The 18,384-nt window shown below is 39.4% G+C and overlaps 1 protein-coding gene across 3 annotated transcripts in view; it reads left to right on the top strand.

Moving 5' to 3' along the window:
* LOC124168780 (cytosolic carboxypeptidase 1-like) overlaps window positions 1-18,384 on the top strand; it is a 291,230-nt gene that overhangs the window by 43,638 nt on the left and 229,208 nt on the right. For all 3 annotated transcript variants that reach the window (XM_046547079.1, XM_046547078.1, XM_046547080.1), the window contains exon 3: window positions 2,840-2,922. In XM_046547079.1, coding sequence (XP_046403035.1) covers window positions 2,840-2,922 — 83 coding nt within the window. The remainder of the gene's footprint in view (window positions 1-2,839; window positions 2,923-18,384) is intronic.

The raw sequence follows: 18,384 nt of genomic DNA, 5'->3' as shown, positions 1-18,384 counted from the left end.
ACGCTGAATGCGAACAATTCGCACTGATGGTAGACGGTTGCTTGGTCGATAGATTTCTCAACGCAAGAATGTGCGGGTCCGTTAAAGGGGAAGTGTCCGAGCCAACCGATAGAAGCAGCAGGTGTTGCTTCTTCCGTCCTCGTAGTTTAAATCGCTAACTCAAACGTACTTATGCGCGATTTACGCTTCGGACCGATAAGATATCCTCATCATTAGTCAACAATCCCAAGATCACCTCTCCATTCCTCTCTCTCTTATCCACCAACCTTTTCATAGTGACATATTTCTTCTCTGTCACATCCTCTATAACCTGTCCTATATAACTCCCTCAGGGCCGTTCTCCTTTTCTACCCGTCCTTGTTGATAGTCTTCATCAAGCTATAATGCCGTATTATTAGAGGTACGTGAAAATCGCACCTTCATTTTTATTTTACCGCACTTTAAATTGCAGTTTATCGCATTTTGTAGCGTCTCTTTTGTTATTTTCATAATATGGTAGATGACGATAAAATGTAGTGAAACATAGTTATATGACAAAATACAGAATATTTTAAATAATTATGTTGTAGAACAATAATAAATTAAGGAATAAGACGTATAGTGGCGGAGGTGTAGCTTGCCCGCGCCCACTTGTAGTTCGCGGCCATGTAGAGTCCCAGCCAACTAGCAGCTGGCCAGTCGCTCACATGCTTTAAGGAGTGAGTGTCGGCGGAGCATTTAAACTGCACTCGGCACAAAATGTACGAATTCTGCCGTCGAATTTGCGTAAAAATATCATGAAGTCTAGTCATCGCATCTATGTCGCATTTATTTGCGCACATCGCATCTATCGCATTTGCGATTTTCTCGGATCTCTACGTATTATGTGGCCACCTGAGCTGTACCCTCTTCTCCTAAAGGTATTAAGAAGACCACTATTTTCTCCCGCTCTTCTTTGTACTTCTTCATCACTTACTCGGTCCATCCATTTTATCCTCATCATTCTTCGGTAGCACAACATTTCGAATGCTTCCACTCTTGACTTCTCTTCACCTGCCAACGTTCAAGCCTATCTCCCAAACGAAAACATGATCCATATTAGCCTCTGACGAATTGTTTCCTCACTTCTATAATTGTATTTATTCTATTCGTTATTCCATTTCAAATATTTTTTTCTATCATTTCGGCTAATCCGAACAATCAATTAATCTGAAGTGGGTTTCGGTCCCAAATAGTTCGCATTAGCGGGACTCCATTGTGGTATTTAAACGTGGCTTGAAGCTGAACTGCGCAATTTCTTGGCTTTGTTTGGGAGGGAGTGTCAGCATTCCATTGCTTAGTGTTCAGCGACTCGGAATGCTGTACAACGGGTTGGCGAGGGTTCTACATAGCGCTAGGGATCAGTTGAAGCTTGTCCCGAACCTCCAAACGTGGCCTATTTCCAAGTACGAAGGAGGTCATTATGATTAAAAACTTTTGGGCTATGTCGACGCGTCAATGCTTTGGGTGGCCCCAACGTTTCCCGACCGATGCTGGTCGCTTTTTCAAGGGACCTTTTTCCCTTGAAAGGGAAAAGGAAAGGGAAAAGGTCCCTTTTTCAAGGGACCTTTTTCCCTTGAAAAAGCGACCAGCATCGGTCGGGAAACGTTGGGGCCACTCAAAGCATTGACGCGGCGACATAGCCCAAAAGTTTTTAATCACAATGACGAGCACCCGCGAAAGTTTTAACGAAGAATTACGAGGGAGGTTTATTTTTCAACCTCCGATCGCTCGGCAAAAACGCCGTACAAGCGACAGGTGGGTACTGCGCAGGTAGGGCAATTGCGCGTCCTCTGTACCGCACCCTCGAGTAACTTCTGACCGTAAGTTGTCATTTTAAGGTTAGTTGCAATCTCATTACCTACAATGCCTCAATTGATTCTCCCGCCTAGTGTGCACTGCGGAGAGACAGCCAGAAAACTTTGGGTTGATTGACATGGGTTGACCTTTATGCCGACAGAAGAGAATTTTTATTTAATGCAATGCAGCTAGAGTGTGAAACATTGCGAAACATTACGTCCATTTCCATTCAAAACAAAAGAAGATACATGCTGACTTCTGGAAGTGTTCTGATCCATGACAATGCCCGTGGTCTCAGTGCTAATGCAGCCCAACCGCTCCTTGTACAATTCCAATGTGACGTTTTCGATCACCTGCCATGCAATGCTAACCTGGCGCCGTGTCACTTCCATCTTTACTCTGAAATGGAGATGTGGCAAGCGTTTTAAAACGGTGGATGAGCTTCAAAAAAAAAGGCAAAACCTATTCAAAGTCATTGGCGGCGACATCCTATGAAGAAGTCATAGTAAAGCTTGTCCACATGCTCTACCAATTCCTCAATCGCCGAGGTGATTATGTCGAAAGGACATCACAATTGTGCTCAACATTTAGCAATGAAATAATTTTTAATCAATCGCTTCGTCTTCCGTTCATGACCGATCGGAGGTTGAAAAATAACCTCCCTCGTATTTTAAATGGGAAACTTTGAAAAATTCTAACGTCAAGATATCGCTCTGATAATCGCAGGATATCTTTCATCGAAATAAAAATACAACGCCGATTATAATTATCTGAAAAAATTATTGTATAAGGTTCATGTGTTATCCAAAAATTTCATCGTAATGTACAGAGGTCTTTCCCAAGATGGTCGCTTGCGCACTTTCTGGGCTTCTCTCTGTGATGAGTAGTGAATGAATGACTATGTAATAGAGCTCTTCCCTCTAGCAATTTACTGTAAATGAAATAAATAATAGCGAATAATTATCATAAAGTATTCTGATGTGTATGTGATGACTGATGTTCTGCCTTTGTTGCACCGCAGACAAGACAGCGCGGGAGAAGACCTTGGACTACGTGTGCCGCAAGCAATCCGGGAACTTACCCTTCCTGCTCAACCTCCTAGCGGTGAGTACCTCCTTTGTTTGGCCTTCATTCCTCTCTCCCTTCTATTTAGTCCACGATGCGAGAGGGCAGTGTCTCCTGGCTGGCTTCGAAGCCGCTTCGCATGCCTAGAGTGCCGGGCACACATCCATGTGTCGCATTTACAATTCGCTGCAGTTATTGTTTCGACGACCCTCTAAATCCGTTCGCTGCGTTGTTTCATTGTTGGTGACATACGTCTCGGAAATTTCCAGACCTCGTAAATGGGCTGCGTTTTAGGCATTCGCAAATTCTAACGATGTGTTTGACACCTAGTGGCCAAAAATCGAAGCTTTGGAATGGTCCACGAATAAATGTAAACAACCAATGGTAATTTCCACACTTAAGTGTAAAACTCCACTACCGACTTTGTGTAAACATTACATATAACGAGTTTCGACATTCTGTGTACATAAAAAGTGCAAACCATGCTCGGTAGTGGAGTTACATACATTTAAGCTAGGAAATTACCATTTGTAGTTTATATTTTATCATGGGAATATCGCATATCCATCAAGTCAATCCTGATGCGATTTCATAGTTTGGGAAAGCGATCCCTTGAAGAAAGCTGTTTCATCACGCGGGGTTTTCCTTTCTTTTGCAGACCTCATAAATGGGTAACGTTTTAGGTAGTTAATCGCGAATTCGAATGAAGTGTCTGACACCTTATCCTTAATTCTCATCGTAGAACCTCGATCAAAAGACGTATTCAATCTTCTATATTATTTCTACTGTATAGATTCCTTTTTATGAATTTATACGCAACCAATCTCTACAAATGAGGTACCAAAATGCACAGAATTTATCAGAGAACATGCGACGGCATATCTTACTTCCAAAATATTGCTATTGTCTCCTAAAATTGGTTTTTAAATAATAATAAATAAAAAAACAAAAACCGATAAATATTCCTGACGTTAACGGCACACAAACTGATACATTTGTTCATTTGCAACAATATCTCGCATTCTTTAAATGACTTTTATCAAAATGCGGCTGATTTCACATTCAAGTCTCCTGTTGATACGTAAGTATGAGTCATCATGTGCGTTTAACAGAGGATGGTGTAATTACTTCCAATGTTGTGTTTAAAGAGGTACTCTGACCTCAATTTGAACATGAACATTCCAATTAAATTTGTGCATAAGACCCTGCCTTTTTTTCTACATTTTAAAACTAGAAACGCGCCTATCCCTCTGTGGTCCTGTATTGAAAAGAGCGGGGGAAGCCCGCTGGGAGCGGGCGCATCACGCTCGTCGCTATAATGCGAGGAGTATGATTAGTGCATTTACCTACCTATTAGTATTGCAATTGGTAAAGTTAAAAATGTACATCGACATGTCATATCGGCAAGGGTAACCTCATGCTGTGACGGCCGTCTCCGCCGAGGACCCGAATTTATCTCTGCGAACGCGAGGAAGGGTTCGGAAAAGGGTCGCGCTCGAGCCGTGGCTCATGGGTTCGGTATTCCTGCCTCCACTTGCCCCCGCGAAACTACTACTTACCTTAACTTTTAATCTAGTTTTTATTAGCCAGAATAGCGTAAAAATCCATTTCCGGACATGCAATTTCCTCAAAATTTCCATCTTCCCATCAAAGAGGGCCCATCGTGAGCCCCAGCCTAGGGCCCCCAATCACACCAGACCCCCCCCTGCTGTTATTGATTCCCTGGTGGCTAAAAATCGGAGCTTTGAATCGCGTGGACAAAGCCGTTAGATCACCCGTGGTTTTGTGAATTGTTGAAAATTTTCACTTTTCATTTTATCGCGAAAAATAGGTATCGTCATGTAAAAATCTAAAAGCGTGAAATACGTTCGCCAGGAGTAATATATTTCGATTTAGTCAATAAAAAAATAAAAGGAAACCACCCTATTTTCCGTACCTAACACTGTTTAAAAAAATCACTTGTACTCCTTGGCCTCTCACCCTTTCGTATGCATTCCTCATGAAAGGTTCAAAGTTATCCTAACTCCCAGATATGTCCCATCAAATGTCGCCTTAATGTTATCACCATCCATCCATTGGAAAGTTGAATGACCAAAGCAAGAAATACTACCTGCGAGGTCTTGTACTATTTCTTGCGCTGGATAGATGATCTCGTTATCCTGGCGTGAGCTTCAATGTCGGATTGAAGGGAACGCCTCTCAAAGGCGACTCTTCGTAGGTCAATGCCACGAGAGATCCCTGGCCTTCGGAAAAATGAGGCGACACCTTGGGCAGTTAATTGCCGGAATGTCATCGGGACGCGCGACTCATCTGCTGGCTTTTGTTCGCTCGCGTGTCGCGTGGTGGCGCCGTAAATCAATCATGCCGTGTCGTGAGAGCCGTTAGAGTGTTCAGAGAGGGAGAGGTAATAGCGGGCGAATTGCCAACGCTACACCGCCAAATCAAATGTTTCGCCCGCGCGTTCGCGCAAGAAATGATCGTCGATTTGAAGGTGGGTCCTTGGGGACCCCGTGTTCCCAAACTTTTCTCTTTATATACACGCTTGAATTTCTCTAATGCCTCGTTCAGATTACGATTGTTCCAGCAATCGTCGGAACTATCGTGCATTCACACGACGATGGTTAAAACCTGTGCTGCCCTCCAGTGCTGACATCTAAAGTGATCGAGAAATTTTTTATTTATTTATTTATATCACACCAAAAACAACACTAAGGCCTTTACATTGGGTTTAAAAACAAAATAAATTATGTAAATATAATTAATAAACATGTATAAAAATAATATCATAAATAACAACCATTTTCAACATATACTATACATACAAAAGGTCTGTGTCAAAAAGATAGACTTTTCACTTGGTTATTAAAATTGGTGCGGGAGGCTAAGATGTCAAGATAGGAAGAAGTATTGGAGATTGAATTGAAAATAGAAGGTAGGCGGAAAAAGAGGGATCTATGAGATATTGCCAGACGGAAATTGGGCTGGTGTAGAGCTTCAGTAGTGCTGGTTTTGCGAGCAGGAATGCGTAGTGAAAAGAATGTTAGGATATCACTGTATCTGAAGGACCCATTCATGATGCGGTAAAGAAATTTGATGTCTAATGTCACTCTGCGGTGGTTGGGGTGTAATAATCCAAGTGAATGAAGTGTTTCGGCACGTGAAGAGAAGCTGAGGTGAGGTATGCGATGTCGAACTATTGCTAAGAAGAAATTGAGTGGACGGTTGATTAATTCTAGTGTGGTGGGAGAAGCAGTTGACCAAATGCGAGAGCAATATTCAAGGATGGGTTTAACACATCCAATGAAGACTAATTTTAAGGTACTCGGTACGGTTCGGTCTCAAATTTACGGTTAGCAAAGCTGTTGAGGTGTGCAGGGCCAAGATATTACTGTGTTCAACGTGTATTTAACGAATAGTTTTTCTTCCGCCCATATTCTTCCTTCCTTGGACAAATCCATGAAAAAAATAGAGCGAAGAGAGCTTCACGAACTTTTCGTCTTTCTCTTGTCGCTTCCGTTTCCGGTCTCCCAGCGCCTAACCATCGTAAAGTGGCAACGTTCGGAACTACGTGAACTATTGTCAAGACATTCATTCTCGCGGCTAGTTCGGCCAACTATCGTTAGGACGATCGCTCGGACAATCGTAATGTGAACAGAAGTCGACCATGAACTCCACGGATTTCCAATGGCAACATCGGCAAACTTAGTATTTTTACGCATTTTTAAATACGTACTAAATTTCACTTATAAATGTTCCGAGGGTAATTGACGTGACATGCAAGGGCGGTCTGGGGCTCTAAGCTGGGGTTCATGATGGGGGCCATCCTACGGAAAATCTTATGAAATTGCAATCTCGGAAGTGGATATTGACGCTATTCTGGCTCTTGAAAACTAAGTCATAGTTAATTTTTAAAAAATCCCAATTTCGTAAGGACTAAATAAACTGAAAAGTGAGAATTTCACAACTCTTAAAATTCAATTAAGTATTATGGTTCTATTGTCTATTTATTGAACTTCTTCCTTGAAACTGCACTGAAATATAAAAATCTCTATAATAGTCTTTTCGAATAACCCTTTCAATGAAGAGCCAGGTTCTTTTTTATCTTCTGACAACTTTATTTTTTTAAATTTGTTATGTAACCTTTTTACACTGAGTATGTTGTAAATGAGGCAATTAATGAAAGCTTAAATTTTATGTTTAAAATCGTTTCAGGCTTGATGTTGTGGAAGTTTGCTGTATCCATGATAAAAACACCAATCGTAATTTCCACACTATTTAACTTAATACTCAACGACCGACCATGGTTTCAACACTTTGTGTAAATTTCAAGGTTAAATTTTCATGCAAATTTTCATTCATTATCATGCTTAAATTTTATGATTGCGAAATAGCTTTGCTTCAAGTAATATGAATATTGCTTTCTATTATACCTTTCATACACGCTTCAAGATAAACGGCAGCGTTGTGTAGGCCACCTAAGCTCCTGTCCCTCGGCGATTGCCGACCGACGGACCTGCCCAGACCGCCCCTGGTAACATATGTATAAAATAATCGTATCGCGAGGAAGGGAAAATATGTTTGACAGATGGTATTTCAGGAGCTCTACGAAAAAAATACAATTTTCTTCAAATATTTTACGTGTTTCCTTCTATGTATGTTATTTTAAGGGCTTGTGTTAGGCCTATAAATTTCCATCGTCGATTGTTAAATTCAACGTCAACAAAACCTCCCTAGAAAAACAACAAACCGACTTAAGGTTGTTACATAATGGCAAGGATTGGTGTAGGGCGTATGACGTCACTTCTTTGGTCCAAAACATTCCCCGTGCGTATTTAACTGTAACGCGGTGATGTTTCAGTGTCTTTTATAGCTGAGTCAAGTAAAAAATATTTAAATATATTATTCTTGGTTAATTTTTTTCTTAGCCTCCTCTCTTTTGCTGCAAACTAATATCTTAGTCTTCTTTTTGTTGATTTTCAGCTGATATCTGGCCATTTTCCTTTCCATATTTGTCAAAGTCTGCTTCAAATCCTACTCTGTCTCGGATATGACTGCTATGTCCTCAGCAAATCGCAGCATACTAATTTTTTCTCCGTGGAGTTTGACACCCGGAGCTTTCTCCTAGATTTCATTGATGGCTTTCTCTATGTAAACATTAAAAATTATGGGGAAAGTGCACACCCTTGTCTCACCCCTTTTATTATTCTTGCTTCTGCACCGTTGGGTCAACATTTGTTCACAGCTACTTGGTTTTTATGCAAACAATGAACAATTCTACGATTATTGTTGAGCACTTCGATTCGACAAGTGGAAGGGAAAAAGGGCAACGGACGGCCCCGAATGAGTTACATAGGACAGGTGTGAAAGAGAATAAATGCGTCGCTATGAAAAGGTTAGCGGACAGAAGAGAGAAATGGAGAGCTGCTTCAAACCAATCTTAGGATGATTGACTAATGATGATGAATATATTATTCGGTGTCAAACTATAACCTCATAAAAATAATAAGCACAATGATCACCAACTGTCAATTAACAGGCACTTGGACCACCACCACCGTTGGGCTATGCACGATAATTTTACGTTGAGGTTGCAATCCATTATTTTTTATCGTTTTAAATGGTATTTTTACCCCGGAATATGATTGACTTCGTGCTGCCAAATTTCTTTTTCCTCGGTAAAGATGTACCCGCAGTCCTGGATTTCATTCAATTGGTGTCTATTTTATAGTTTTATAGTGAGGCTGCTACTGTTTCCCTGTTGGTTCTGTTTATTGTTTGGATTGTTATTCGTGAAAATGTTTTGGGAGTAAACTTGGCAGCACTGCGAAAAAATACAATTTTCTTAAAATATTTTACTTTTATCTTTCTAAGTAAGTGATTGTAAGGGTTTGTGTTACCTAGACATATAAATTTCCATCGTCTACTGTTAAATTCAACGTCAACAAAACCTCCCTTGGTGGAAAAACAACAAACCGACGCAGGGTTGTTACATAATGGCAAGGATTAGTAGAGGGCGTGCGACGTCACTGCCTTGGTCCAAAACATTCGATATATTCCAAAACAAACAATATATTCCACCCGGCAACAATGCTTCCTCACGCCAAATGTCAACTTGCAAAAAGGATATTGAATTATAGTATCCGTTGAGTGGCCATCCTTGGGAATATACTCCCGTTAAACGCCTTATTTTTTAAACTATTTACAACTGCCTCTTAAAATGCTGTCATTTCATGGTCCTGGAGGAAAATGTTTTAGCTTTACAGAAAGAGATCGGAAGAATTGAGTCTCCATGACCCTCAAGATCTTGAAATGTCCAACTTATAGAGTAGACCGGTTTCAGCATTAGCATGTACTATCTCGAGTGTAAGACTGTAAGCTGAGAAATTAATGTAGAAGTTAACCGTGAAATTGCCAAATGTGAGGTACAAACTAACGTTACTAACGGTTTTCGTGCTGATAGTATAATTTATTAGCGAATAATCCATATCTTTAATGTAGTAATAAATATTGCAGAAATGATTGTGAACCAGATTTTGTGTTCTGGAATGGCCAGTTAATTCATGCTTCATTATCTTTGAACTCACTTTTTACCACTAGCTGACTGATCCATACAAATTGTTGGGGTTATCGAGACGAGATAGGCACAAATTATGGAAACGACCCCATCTAAAATCATCTGAAACTCTTGTCAAAATTGTTGAAACGTTTAATTTTCCATCTATTGAAGTATTGCCAACTGCTTCTTTACACTCATTGGGGACATTAGGGCGTCGAAAATCGATTTTTCAAAGATGCCATTTTTCTAATCTAGACCACGTGATGCGTCGAGAAACCAATTTTCAGACCGACCGGAGCAATTTTAATTCCAGTCAAATCGTGCTACGTCACTATTTCGTGAGTTGCTATCTCCACAACGGTGTTGAGTCATTGGGTTACGACGGAGGGAAGGTACTGTGATACGTCATAGGGAAGCGACAAGAAAAGGCCACAGGCGCGCCTGACCAGACATAGGCGTAGCAAAAATAAATTGAACAAGAATGCGCAGATGAGTTTAGATGGAATACGCATAATAATAAATTTTGTTATAACATTTTCGGGCTGGTTACATAGGACGGAAAAGTGAAGGATCACCAAAATATAAACTAAGCTTATGGGAGCAGCGTCAAAGCACTCTTCGTATTGTTAGTGACGATCGTGAGAGTGGTAAAAACATGGTCGAAGTCGCTTCTGTGCGATAGAGGCACTGTACAACGGCGTCGCAAGTACGTCAGTTCGGGCCAATCAGGGTATAGCTCGCTAAGCTTTTCAAGTATTGACTCGCGAATGGACACAAGAAGCTCCGGACCACGCTGATCAGGTAATTTGAATTATATCCTGTATGTACCATCAAATTTTTTGTTTTAAGTGTTCGTGAGAGGTAAATTTAAGTTGGATGCTATAAATAAATGAAAGTGTTTTCCAACAAAGTAAATAACTTTTGTGTTCGATCAGCATTAAAGACTCGAAACAGTCATCTTAAAAAACACATTTCTTAAATAATTTTTTTTTCTTAAAAATTATAATTACCAAGATAGCATTGATTACAAGGCCAACGGTATGAAGCCATAGGAAAGTTTTGGAAGGGGCAATTAGTTTATGTTTTCTAATATTTGAATCAGCAATCTTTTAGTCGCTTATTGATTGCTTGTACTAGTGCCTTAATGGAGTGTTTAAATAATATCGGTTATGAATTATTTTCCTGTTTTCATGGATAAACTATGTAAGGCCTGCTGTCTAAAAACTTATATTTTACTTAGTGCTCGGGAAAGACCCGGCACTGTAGATAAAAAGACTCCATTCATGGAAAATGGAAATAAATGTGAAGTCACCGTTTCACATGTCTTATAATGTTTATTTTATTTGGCAATAATTATTTTTCCTGGATTAGTGGAATTATGATAGCATCTTGAGATGTGGTAAAAACGTGGTCAAAATCACTACCATGCATGCGGTAGTCGCGCTGTGCAACGGCAGCTATAAATACGTCCTAGCGACAGCACGCTTCATGGGCTTTTCAAGTTGGCACACGCGAGTGAACGCAGGACCTTATTGAGGCAACAACGCTGTTAACTGAATAAATACACCATTAAATCTATACCTAATATGCCTGATATCATCTATATCCAATGTGATTGACGGTGAACATTTTCTTCGAAACCTAGTTTGCAAAATAGTAATGAATGAAACATATGTGGAACATGCAAGTTATTATTATTATTAATTTTTCATAATGACGAGTTTATTTCGCGTAGTCACTCCTGAAATAATGCAGTGTATATGGCGCTTTCATTTAAAGGTATTTCCATAGGTTGCACTTTTCCTCTGGTTGAATCTTGATCTATAATCGATAAGTATATATTAAGACATTCGGCCCAAAAAGAGGGAAAGCCATGGATAATGGAATTGAGAAGTTAAATTAAACCTGAATTAGGTAATATGTTATATTTTGAGTCTGTCGCGTGAACAGCGGTGATATCTATACGAATTTTTATGAGAAAAAATTACCCTGGACCGGAGATCGAAATCGGAACTCGTGGCACTGCGGAAGCCGATATGCGATCCAGATTCCCATGTCCCATGTGAATAGTGAATTTCCATGAGAATACGGTATCCAGGTAAAATTGCCAGGAGAATTTCTGGAACCTGGTTAGCGTAGTGTTCTGCTCAATGGCCCGGAAAGCCAAATGTCTGTGGTTCGATTCCCGGTTAGGGGAATTTTTTCTAAATTTGTTTTGGCAATTCATATGGATTGCGTAATTTTTAAACGATTAATACCTAAATATAAGGGACCAAATACGACCGGTTGAGAGGTAGGAATTGCATCCTCCTGACTCGCTTTGGCAGAACCCTGTTCTAAGGGTTTCTTTCGAGAGGGAGAGAGGAAGAGATGTATGGCCACGATAAGGATGCTCCCATTTCCAGCAAGGGTGACTTTGCGGGTAGATTCTAATCTAGACAGATTGGCGTCTGAGGACTCAAGTGTTTACGCTCTATCCAACTGCGGATATTAACTGCCAGTCCACTTATCTCCACTCCCCCTTGGTATAATCTAGTCTAGCACGGGAGGCTTGGCGCAGGAGGAAGCCAAAACGTAGTTCCCTTCAATTAATTTGTCATTTCCGCATCTCGAAATTCAGTTTGCGATCATGATGGTATTTTAAATTTTGATACTTGGATAAACTTAGCTATGGGTGTATCACATGGGAATACATTAGCAATATATGCAGCGTGTTAAACTCCGGCTATTTAGCTACATAAATATTACCGGGGATATCTCATAGAAGTACTTTCAAACCATATTCCTCTTTTATTTTGTTGATTTGATTTCATTTCAATTTTTTTGTCTTTAGTGGATCTTTATGGTATATTACTTATGCATCAAAATTTCATGTAGAAGACATTTTTGCCATACAACATTATGCACAGTATTACGATTGTATTTCTAATTATGATCCCTTCAATAGGCAATATTCTCGGGGGTCTCCTAAAGTTCCAAAATAGGTTTTGTATTAAGATATTTAAATGTTTAAATTGTTTAAGAAGCAATAAATATATTATTATTATTATTGTTATTAATATTATGAAAATTATGTAATTACGAAAAATATTTTATGTAACTTTGTATTCTTTTTTCTATACAAACTATCTTACTCACTAGTAAAATTTTCCGTTCACCTAATCCATGTTGACTTTTTATGTAAAAAGTCCGATCTTTAGGTTAAAAGTGGCACCTGCCGACAAGCCTTGTATGGCTTAGCGGGACCCTATCATTTTTACCATGCATGTTAATCCGAAATTTGCATATATATACTTTTGTCTAGCGAAATATAATATTTATGATAATGTGTAAATAATAACATAACTTTTCCGAGCAGAGATGGTATTTCATTTATGATGTGCTACGAATATGTACCTGATGTTTTTCTCAATAGGAGATATTGATGCATGGTCTGTGTTAACTAAATAATTGATAAAAATACAAGAATGTTTATTTTGTATACTTGTTCTTAAACTTGTCATTAACGCTCTAAACTATTGGTTGCTAAAAAGAGTATTTCAACTACCCCTAGTCTTGTTATTTGGGTACAATGCAGCTCAGAAGTAGAAAATTATTATGGCTCAAGTTATTTTTTCACGTTTTAACTCCACTGAAAAAATGAATTTTGAGTTCTTTATAATTCTCATTGTCGAAATATTATGTTAATACTTTGGGGGTACTTATCTAATCCCCCATTTCTGAATACACGGTACAAATTTTGGCTTCATTTTTTTACGATACACATTTATCTTATCCATCCCGATTCGAGTCTCGCCTGGATAGGTTGCTGCTATTCAGGGCATTGGTATTCATGATGGTTCTTTTTGATTGATTGATGGCTAGAATTCCATGATGTAAAGAACTGAAATTTTCCTGTTTCGAAGGTGATTGGGGGGAGGTTGAAGATAAATAAAAATATTACAAAGAAACAATCGCCATTTACGTCATGCCCCGCAATCAATATTTTTGCAGCGCCCTTTAATTTCGCAAAACTTTGTTTAATTGCAAGTTTCCTGTTAACACGAATAAAACACTGCGCTGGCCACTTAAGCACATGCGCCTGATGTTAATTCAGCAGTAAACTGGCTGGTTAGTGTTAATGGATAGCTTAAAGGAATGGCTTTTGAACGCAGCGAGTAATGTACCGCTGCTTTAATTAACTTGACTTATTCAATTCAATTACCCAGAAGGTGCTGTGCTAAATCTACAGAAAATCAGGTTTTTCTTCTCTGTGGGAAAATCTTTTCTTTCTGTAGGAACAGTAGAACATGGTTTCGCTAATAGTGGCCCACGTCGCCCTAATGACGGCGTTAGGGTGTCCTTATCCCACTCCTTCCATCCCTTTCCATTCCCCGGAGGCGTCGTCGGGCTCTCATCGCGGCGGTGACTCTCATACCTTTTCCCTTCCACTGTCCTTCCCCTCACAAGGTGTGCGTGTGAAAAGTCTCGGAACTCCCGAGAAAAGTCGCCTGAGGGACGGGAGTGCTACCCCGCGGGCCCGCCCTGGGTACCCGTTTCGGCTGTGTTAAAGTGACTATGAAAAAGAAAAACTTCAATATCACTTCACACTATTTTATCTTTCTTTGTTCCTTGCATGGCAACATGGCTTCTTCCAACCATCCCTTGTTTTTATCCCTGTAGCAAAGGCGCAAATTCAGCGCAAAACACTAAAAAAATCAAAAGGCAAATGCAACAAACAACGAATGAACTTCAAAAAAAGGAACACATAAAAAGAAAGGAGAGGTATATGAAAGCACATATAAATGTGATGTCGGTCATTTGAAGTAAAAGCATCAAGCGACGGGGTCTTGTGCGCAACCGACTGGAAGGTCGCGGCAAGAGTATTGCATTCGTGGGTCATTGAAGAGACTGGAAAAGAAAGTCGTGACGTCACCGATCGTTAGTCGTTAGTTTATTTTACCGAACAAAACTTTCCGTCCGATTGAAAGTTTTACCATTTTTCCTACCTGGCCAATGGAATTATTAGCATAATTTTTATTTTTTAATGATTTTTGAAATTAGTATAAATAAATACTAAACAATACTAATACTAGTGCTGTATAAATGTTTAGCCCGGTGGAAATCCTGAGAAGAATCCACCAGATTCCATTGCTTAACTCCAAAAGCATTTACCATTTGTGGCTTGCCCCGTTATCAAATTTTGTGCAGAGCCCTTTATCTTTACAAATCCTTGTTTAGTTTCTGGCACAAAGAAAACACTACACTTACAGGATAAACATATGCGCCCGAAATTAATTCAGCTGTAATATTTGCTGGTTAGGTTGAACGGATTGCACACCGAACGACGTTTGAACGCGCCTGCGCTGCTGCTTTAAACCTCTTATTGCCAACAACTTATTAAGTGGAGAGGCACTGGCGAGAAATGCCTACGGTATATAAATAAAATATAACAAATTCGAGAAAAAATTTCTGCTTTGTCATTTTTTGATGCATCAAAATACTATTTGTAAATGTTACTCTTATTTTCTTAATTTTAATTGTTAATATAATATATATAATAATATAATAATGAAATAAAGGCGATATTTCGGTTCGTTTCGCTCGTTCGGCAGTTTTCAGCTGAGAAGCAAAAGCAGATATATATCGGCCCGCGGCACTAAGAGGGTTAATTAAGTGGCACTAATTCATTTAAATCACCTTGAAGACGATGGGTGATTCTTCCTTGGGGACGTCCATCCATTTTAAATATTTAACTCGGTGAAAATCCCGAGAAGAACCCACCAGAGTCCATAACCTACTTATCTCCAAAAGCATTCAGCATTTGCGTCTCCTTGCCCCGTAATCAAATTTTGTGCATCGCCCTGGCATTCAGAGCGCGATGTTTTGATCGCCGCAGCTATTTATAAGGGGATAGAATTTTCGGCCACGAGCACCGCTTCAAGTTACCCAAGCCTCTTAACGCGCAGTTACGTATAAATAGGTGAGCGGCGAGTGTAAGTGCTCCCTTGACAGATCAATCTTGATGGGCAGACGACGTGTGCCTTGATGGCTGGACCATCAATCCGTCGTGAGGACGTATGGAGGGAAAATCCTTCGCAAGATAGACCGCCCACCACACCCTCCACAAATGATACCGTTTAGAAATGGAGACAAATGGCGATCGGAAGGACCACTCATCATGACCGCCGAGCGCAAGTGAATAAGATGAAATTCATCGTCGACGAGCTTACTTGGCGGATCAAAAAATAGCTAGAAGTAAAAAAAATATAAAATAATAGAAATCTAATATAAAAATAAAAAAGACTTACCTTGTAAATAACATTCTATAAGAATGAAGAAGATAAAATGGATACGCCGAGTAAGTAATGAGTTAGTGCTGAGAATAGTGGAAGGAAAGAGAAGTCTTAAAAAAAACCATAAGGATAAGACGGGACAACTTAGTTGGCCACATTATGAGACACGATGGCCTTGAGAAAACAATTGTAGAAGAATAGGTGGAAGGGACGAAGGGCAAGGGACGGCCCCGAATGAGTTTCATAAAGGCTTGACTTCATAAAATGAGTTTCGTTTTACACGGGCACGGAATTGCGCAGGTTAGAGCTGCATTTATTTCTAAAATGGCGTGGAATATCGCGAATGCATGAACGAAATTAGAACGGGGGCTATTTTGCCGTCTCGCATCCACGCATTCTCGCATGTGCTCTAGCAATTCACCGCTTTACACGACGTAATTTTTGTTGCGCCTTTGCATGTACGTCAGATTGCGCAATTCCGTGTACCGTGTGAAACAGCCTTAAGACAGGTTATAATGGAAGTAAAAGAGAAGACATGCATCGCTATGAAAAGGCGAGCGGATAGGAGGGAGGAATGGAGAGCTGCGTCAAACCAATCTTAGGATTGTCAACCGATGATGATGATGATACAATCGTTAAAAAATGCTTTGATATTCATGGTCTTAATGTTCCATTATTAAGCCTCTGCTAGCACAAACAACACGCTTTTCACAAAACACAGACAAATGGGCATACAAAATTATTGTTATGTCAATTGGCTGGTTGGGGTGAACAACGGTTTACCGGGACAACTTCAGTACGCCCCTGCGGCACTACATATGATGAGCTTATTCGGTGGAATTTTTCTTTCGCCTGGAATTATTTTAAATGTCCCTCTAATTATTTAAAAAATCATGTTTTTTGTAAATAAAATCCGAAGATTCAATCGTAATTTGAATATGATGCAGTTACTTTGCAACTATGTCTTAATAGATTTTATAAGCGTGGAAAATTTTAAGTATTTGTTTCAATTATGTTTTTAAAGCCATTTGACAATTTTGTAAACTGTTTTTTGATTCCATTGATTGTCTTAATAATAAGGTCAAAAGCTAAAATGAAATGTGCGTTGGTGTAATTGATTTTAAATAGGCATTGACAAACCGATAGGAGATTTAATATACAAAACAAGGACCATAAAAATCTATTGACCAATTTCGATTGTAAATCTAGCTTTGCAAAACACCTGATCGATAATGATCAATTATTTAATTTTTACCTGAATGTGTTACATTGAAAAGGGTGCCAAATTAGACTTTTTTGAAAATGTTGAAATAAGGGTATATTAGGGGTTGCGCAAGGAGAAGATGTTTAATGATGTTATTCCGATGGAATCACAGCGGTTGTCTATAAGAAATCCCCTCCTCCTTCTTTCAAAAGCACTGGTCTTGCCTCCCTGTTAGCACATGCTCACAATAGTAACCCCCCGCCCCAACCTCTTCTCCTTAATTCCGTCCCTGTCGTTTAGTTCAAGGTATGTACAAATATGTGAGACTTAAGGTCTCTTAATGTTTCAACCGCTTGAAAATGGCGCTGTATTTTTATTTTGTTTAAATAAAATTGTACGCCTACTACAGGAATGCCTGCATGAAGTGCACTTGTAGCAATGAAAATGAAACGAAGAAGCTAACATAAAATGCGAGTTCAGTAAATAACGGGAACTAACTCTTTAAATTTCTCGCGAGTATCGAGAATCCAGTTGTCAAAATTTTCTCATTATGTAAGCATTCGTGGCCATGGAAGTATGATAAAAATATCAGCTGTATTCGTTGTATACTTTGTCTGTGGCAGCCCCTAAGGTACGACGTGTCATCTTCTGGAACGAGGACTCCGTCCTGACGACCGCAGCATTGCTCAAGACTACAGTGAAGATGAACGTGGTACCCTCAACCGGGAACCTTTCTCTCCCCTTTCAAAAACCCTAGACCCTAAAAAAAATGACCATTTCTCCCACAGCCTTCAATAGTCCCACTTCCCGACATCCAAACCACTCTTGACCCTTCTCCTCTAGCAGTGGGACATACTTAAGGAAGAGCTTGGATGCACATGACGGTGCACTTGAAAATGTTGTTGTAGCAACGAAACGAAAAAGTTAGTGGAAATATTACAGTCTTCTTTGACTAACACAAGTATGCCCGACCAATCTTTGGACAATGGACCAATATTTGGCCCAATATGACCATGTTTGCATATTTTACTGAAAACACACAATTCCTTCCCTATTTATTTATTAATATTGTTTATAAAGCATTTGGGAGGGTAGTAGAACATTTAATTAGACGAAAAATATTAAAATTTTAGTTGTTCAACAATTTCTATGGTGTTACGGGAAACTAGCTTCCACAAATTTGTGAATACTTATCACTTTTCCTCTGATGGGTTCGGGAGATACAATGAATTTCAATGGTATCAGGTTAAAAAATTACAGTAACATTTCGACAAAAATCAGTATAAATCACACCGTTACATGGAATACAATGAAAAAGTAGAAAGGCTTAAAATGGGTGTGATAGTCTCGGTTAAAATGAGCCATCCGGGCATGGCAGGTATAAGTGATGAGAAAGAGTAGAAAAAATAATAATATCAGGCCTAACTTTTGCACAGCGTTAAACCAAACTAATTACATAATTAATA

The sequence above is a fragment of the Ischnura elegans genome, chromosome 12, assembly GCF_921293095.1.
Source record: "Ischnura elegans chromosome 12, ioIscEleg1.1, whole genome shotgun sequence".
NCBI lineage: Eukaryota > Metazoa > Arthropoda > Insecta > Odonata > Coenagrionidae > Ischnura > Ischnura elegans.
This window is presented reverse-complemented; position numbering and strand designations above follow the sequence as displayed.